The sequence below is a fragment of the Entelurus aequoreus genome, linkage group LG08 (assembly GCF_033978785.1).
Source record: "Entelurus aequoreus isolate RoL-2023_Sb linkage group LG08, RoL_Eaeq_v1.1, whole genome shotgun sequence".
NCBI lineage: Eukaryota > Metazoa > Chordata > Actinopteri > Syngnathiformes > Syngnathidae > Entelurus > Entelurus aequoreus.
The window spans coordinates 64,641,912-64,647,911 of NC_084738.1; the positions used below are offsets into that span (position 1 = coordinate 64,641,912).

At 38.8% G+C, this 6,000-nt stretch overlaps 1 protein-coding gene across 2 annotated transcripts in view; it reads left to right on the plus strand.

The window, feature by feature from the left end:
* LOC133656146 (transmembrane protein 132D-like) overlaps positions 1-5,570 on the plus strand; it is a 54,846-nt gene extending 49,276 nt beyond the window's left edge. For both annotated transcript variants that reach the window (XM_062057033.1, XM_062057032.1), the window contains exon 11: positions 3,643-5,570. In XM_062057033.1, coding sequence (XP_061913017.1) covers positions 3,643-4,875 — 1,233 coding nt within the window. In that variant the 3' untranslated portion in view covers positions 4,876-5,570. The remainder of the gene's footprint in view (positions 1-3,642) is intronic.
* Positions 5,571-6,000: the final 430 nt, after the last annotated feature.

Here is a 6,000-nt window from a genome sequence, read left to right on the forward strand (position 1 = left end):
CTAATACTTGTTAATATTTATAATAACAATATCGCTAATACGTGTTCATATTTATAATAAGAATATCGCCAATACTTGTTAATATTTATAATAACTATATGACGAATACTTGTTAATAATCATAATAACAATATCGCTAATACTTGTTAGTATTTATAATAACAATATCACTAATACTTGTTAATATTTATAATAACAATATCGCTAATACTTGTTAATATTTTAATAACAATATCGCTAATACTTGTTAATATTTATAATAATAATATCACTAATACTTGTTAATATTTGTATATATATATTTGACATTAAACATGTAAAATGTCATACTTTATTTTTATTCTTGTAAAATAACTTTTTTCACACAATTCTGCATTGTTCTAAAAAAAAAAATTGTTTCCACAATATATTTTACTTAAAACAAAAATGGCATCCTTTTTTCTCAAAATACCGCGACATAAGTTTTTGTACAATTAGAAATATTTTTCCCACAATATTACTAACTTTTTCCCATAAAACAAAACTTTTTTTCATAATGTATTGGATTTTATTATTAGAAAAATTACAGAATTGTGTTAAATAAAAACTAAACTCTCTGAATATTCCTGAAAAAAAATGTATGACAACCATTTCCTCACCATATTGCAAAAAATGTTCTTTCAAAATGTTTTAATTATTTCTCAAATACCCCGACAACTATTTTTCCCACAATATTACTAATTGAATAAAACAAAATTCTCTGAATATTTTTTTTAATTCCTGTTTGACAAAATTTTCTCACAATATTGCAACTTATATTCTAAAAAATATATGACTTTTTTCACAATATATTTGATTTTAATCATGTAAAATGTTATACTTTTTTCTTAAAAATAATTCAACTTTTTTATTAGAATATTGTTAAGATATTTCTAACCAATGTATGTAAAAGTGTGTTTGTTCAATCATGTAAAATGCATACTTTAAAAACCCAAACTTTTTTCTTAAAATATAATATTTAAATACTTCAATTCCATCCATCCATCCATCCATTTTCTACCACTTATTCCCTTCGGGTTCGCGGGGGGCGCTGCAGCCTATCTCAGCTACTATCGGGCGGAAGGCGGTTTACACCCTGGACAAGTCGCCACCTCATCGCAGGGCCTACTTCAATTCTTGTTGAATAAAATTTTTCACAAAATCTTGCATTTTTCTAAAAATAATATTTTCTTCACAATATATTTGACTTCAATCAAAAATGGCATAATTTTTCGTGTAAAATTTTTAAATGTCTTTCTCAAAATAACTATTTTCCCTACAATATTACAAACTTTTTCCCAAAATATAAAACTTTTTTTCATAATTTATTTGAATATATTGTTAGAAAAATTACAGAATTTTGTCAAATAAAAACTAAATTCTCTGAATATTCCTAAAAAATATTGTATGACAACGTTTTCCTCACAATATTGCAAATATTTTATTATTCTTTTTAAATATGACTCGTTTCACAATATATTTGATGGCACACCTTTATTTTTTTATTTTTTTTTTACTTTTTTCTTAGAATATTGTTTTCTTAAGGTATATCCGACCAATTCTTATAAAAAAAATTCTCACAATGTTGTGTTTTTTCTGAAGAAAAAATAAAATATATTTGACTATAATCATGTAAAATGGCATATTTTTTCTTTTATGTACTTATTTTTTTATTATTAAGATATGTCTACACTTTTCTTGTAAAATACTTTTTTCTCACAATATTGCTTTATTCAAAACAAAGAAAATACTTTTTTCACAATATATTTGACTTCAATTATGTAAAATTAGCATAATTGTTTTCCTAAAATCTAGTCTTTTTTCTTCAAATATTGGTACACAATAATTATAAAATAAAGTTTTTCTAAAAAACAATATTTTTTCCACAATATTTTGTTGGACACTTGCCGACATTTGTCTTGGGCAGAGTTGGGTTAGTTACTGAAAACCAGTAACTAGTTACAATTACTAGTTACTTAATTTCAAAAGTAACTCAGTTACTAACTCAGTTACTTACATCAAAAAGTAATGCGTTACTGTGAAAAGTAACTATTTAGTTACTTATTTTTTTCTTTTTCTTTTTTAAAGCTCCCATTAATGCCCTTTTAGCCTTCATTTCAGTACTGTTATTGCACTGGAGAATAATACAATCTGTTGATCAACTTGACATGCATTTTTATTTTCATTTTAACATAATTAATGAAAAACAGTGCAACATAAAATGGCATTTCTCCTTTCTTTAAACTTGGACCAATGACCATTGATAAAAAACAAGTTAAAGTGCAACATAAGAAGGCACATCATCTTCCTTGAAACATAGATAGTGAAATAAAGCCTGACATCTGGAGTGATGCTGCTGTCTTCCACACTTGGAGCCATGGATTGTAGAATCCTTGTTTTCAGTGGCAGGATCATTGACACAGATGGTGAAGTTTCAGTGTTCAGTAGAGATGTAACACTTTTGAGGGGTTTAAGCACCTGGAGGACCTCCTCTGCCACTCTCACATCATCATCAGACAGGGTGATGATGTCTTTGACATTTGTCTTGTGGGTCAATGCAGAGTATATAGCTGCCTGCTGCTGCAACATATCATAAGTGGAGTTCCACTTCGTTGGGACATCATGTATGAGCTTTATGAGTAGGCAGCTTTAGCATTTCTTGCTTTGTCTTAAGCACATGAGCAGCTCTTGTGCTAGGAAACCTCCTTCCTGATCCATCCTATTGACTGAGATTCCCTTCTGTGATGCCAAATTCACTACATGTGCAAAGCACCTACCTGTGGTCCCAGTCCTGCCTCATTCACTGCAATTATTTGATTTTTGGCATTATCACTTGTGACTGGGATATCTGTATCTTCCATTCCTCCACTGCTTGTGTCAGTACCTGCGCAAGGTGACTCTCGTAGAGGGGGCGTGTCTTCTCATCTGCCAGTCTGCTGTGATAAAGTGAGCGCTTATCGTCACATAGTTTCCCTGGACGTGCACCAGTCTGTCATGAGCGCAACAGACGATGCTCGGGATAGTTCATCCACAACTTTTTTTTCCTCCTGCTCATAAAGATCTGGCACAATCTTATCGCTGAAGTGGTTGCGCGACGGGATGTCGTAACGTGGCTCAAGCACGTTCAGCATGTGTTTAAAACCCTCGTCTTGCACAACGGGGTCTGCACCTATAAACACACCGATTAAATGGCGCGGGGCGTTCAAGCTCTTCCGTTACTCCGCTCGCCATGACCACGCTGTGTGTGGACTGAACGTGCATGCGAACAACCTTTTTGTTTTGTTTTATATATCAAACCGCGGATCACGTGTGTCTTTCCCCCCCACACCCACACCCAGACACACACACACGCCTCTTTTCTTCTCTCCGGCGTGTGACAGAGGAAGATTCAGAAGAACGACACCGCAGCGCATCTGTTTCTAGCCGATACTACATAAAAAATAACGTAAAATAACGCAGTAACGCATCATGTAGTAACGGTAACTGAGTTACTGAATATAAAAAAATAACGCGTTAGATTACTAGTTACCGCCGAAACTAACGGCGTTACAGTAAGTTAGTTAGCCCCAACACTGGTCTTGGGATGGCACCTCTTTGACTGACAATGTGTTGTGTCGTTCCCAGGAAGCCGTGGTCAGCTGCCGGGTCCAATTCAGTGACGGCGCCGTCACCCCGCTGAGCCTCTTCGACCGCGGCGACTACTCCTTAACCGTCACTACGCCGGACGAGGGCGTGGCTAGCGTGCGCCGCACCCCGCTGTCCACGTTTGTGGTGGCACAGGGCGAGGGTCGGGGGAAGGCCGCGCTGGTCAAGGTGGAGCTGAGGATCTGCGAGGAATGCCAGAAGTCCAAGAGGAAGAGCAAACTGGCGGTCGGTGCGGGGCTGCTGAGGATCGACTTCCAGGGCGGCGACGGTGGTGCAATCAGTCTGGATCGGGAGAGAAGCGGCACGGGTGTGGCGGAAATGGCGGAAATGGCGGTAGAGGCGACGACGACGGTGACGTCGAGCCGTGAGCTGACGGACGTGGGGCAGGAGTTGTCGAGGACGGAGCCTGAGAGGAGGACTTTGTGGGATGTGACTCCAAGTGGGTCTCAGCCGACAGTCACGGAGAGCTGGCTCAGTGCGAGCACCGCCAGCCGACCAACACGCCATCTTGTCGGCCAAGAAGACGGACAGAACGGCAGCTTTGGAAACATGTTGGACAAGCCAAAGCCAGCACAGGAACCGGAAGCCAAACTCCCCAAAGTGGTGGAGAGCGACCTGGTCCGCACCTTCCGATCCATGTCCGACTTGGAGATAGGAATTTATTGCTTGGCGGGCGTGTTGTGCGTCGCCATTTTTGGCTTTCTGCTTAACTGCGCATCCTACAGGTTGTGTCTGCGCAGCCGTAAAACTCCCGTCCTGGCAGGGCCGGCGCCCCCCGCGGAGCCCAAGGACCATAAGCACGACTGGGTGTGGCTGGCCAACAACCCCCAGCAGCCGCCTCCTCCTGGCGCACCTGCTCAGGTGTCCACCCTCACACGCACCCCGCCCGCCGTCCAGCAGCCCGTACCGGAAAGAACCGCCACCCTGGGCCGCGGCAGGAGCGGCTCCCAGCAGCAGCAGCACAGGAAGGCGGCAGACCCCGTGGCCCAGCGCTCGGCCACCTTGCTGGCCAGGCCGTCGCGCAGCGAACCGCTCCGCTCGCCCACCAGCAAGAGGAACCAGGTGCAATTCACAACGTTCACCACCCTGGACATCAAGCACTTGGCGGCGCTCAAGACTAACGACTTCCAGCCGCCGCCCCCTGCTGGGCCGCACGTGCCGCTACCCGACATGCCCTGGCCCGTCGTTACACCCCTCCAAGACCCTCAGTGAACTGGACTCTGGACAAGGTTGGTGCTCATGTCAGGAATATCAATAAAGATTGTACATAAATGATATTAATATCAATAATATTTGTACATTAATGATATTGATATCAATAATAATTGTACATTAATGATATTAATATCAATAATAATTGTACATTATTGATATCAATATCGATAATAATTGTACATGAATGATATTAATATCAATAAAGGTTGTACATAAATGATATGAGTATCAATACCAATTGTACATAAATGATATTAATATCAATAAAGATTGTACATAAATGATATGAGTATCAATACCAATTGTACATAAATTATATTAATATCAATAAAGATTGTACATAAATGATATTGATATTAATAGTGATAATTGTACTTAAATAATATGAATATCAATATCCATCTGGGTGTGCCTGGGAACACTAAACCAGTTCTTAGGTTGTTCTAGAAGGTTCTTGATGGACTTATGGACTTTGAGAGAATATGAAACATTGGTTTGTTGATTTTTGCCAACTAAATGTCAAATCTTGTTGATGCGATAATGAATTGTTGTTGTTTTTTTAACTTCTGCTAGTTCAACACTTTGTCTGAAAGAACAAGATTGTCAAAGAGAGAGAGTGAGACTCCTGAAATAACAAGCAAGGAGAGAGAGAGAGAGAGAGAGAGAGAGAGAGAGAGAGAGAGAGAGAGAGAGAGAGAGACTTCTGAAATAACAAGCAAAGAGAGAGAGAGACTCCTGAAATAACAAGCAAAGAGAGAGAGAAAGACTCAAGTATGAGCAACACTTGTTATAATCTACTTGTGTTTTTTCTGCCACTAGAGTGCAGGAAGTACTCAATTTGTATTAGCAACACTTGTTATAATCTACTTGTGTTTTTCTGCTACTAGAGTGCAGGAAATACTCAATTTGTATGAGCAACACTTGTTATAATCTACTTGTGTTCTTTTTGCTACTAGAGTGCAGGATGTACGCAATTTGTAATAGCAACACTTGCTATAATCTACTTGTGTGTCTGCTACTAGAGTGCAGGAAATACTCAATGTGTATTAGCAACACTTGTTATAATCTACTCATGTTTTTCTGCTATTAAAGTGCAGGAATGCTATTAAAGTGCAGGAAAAC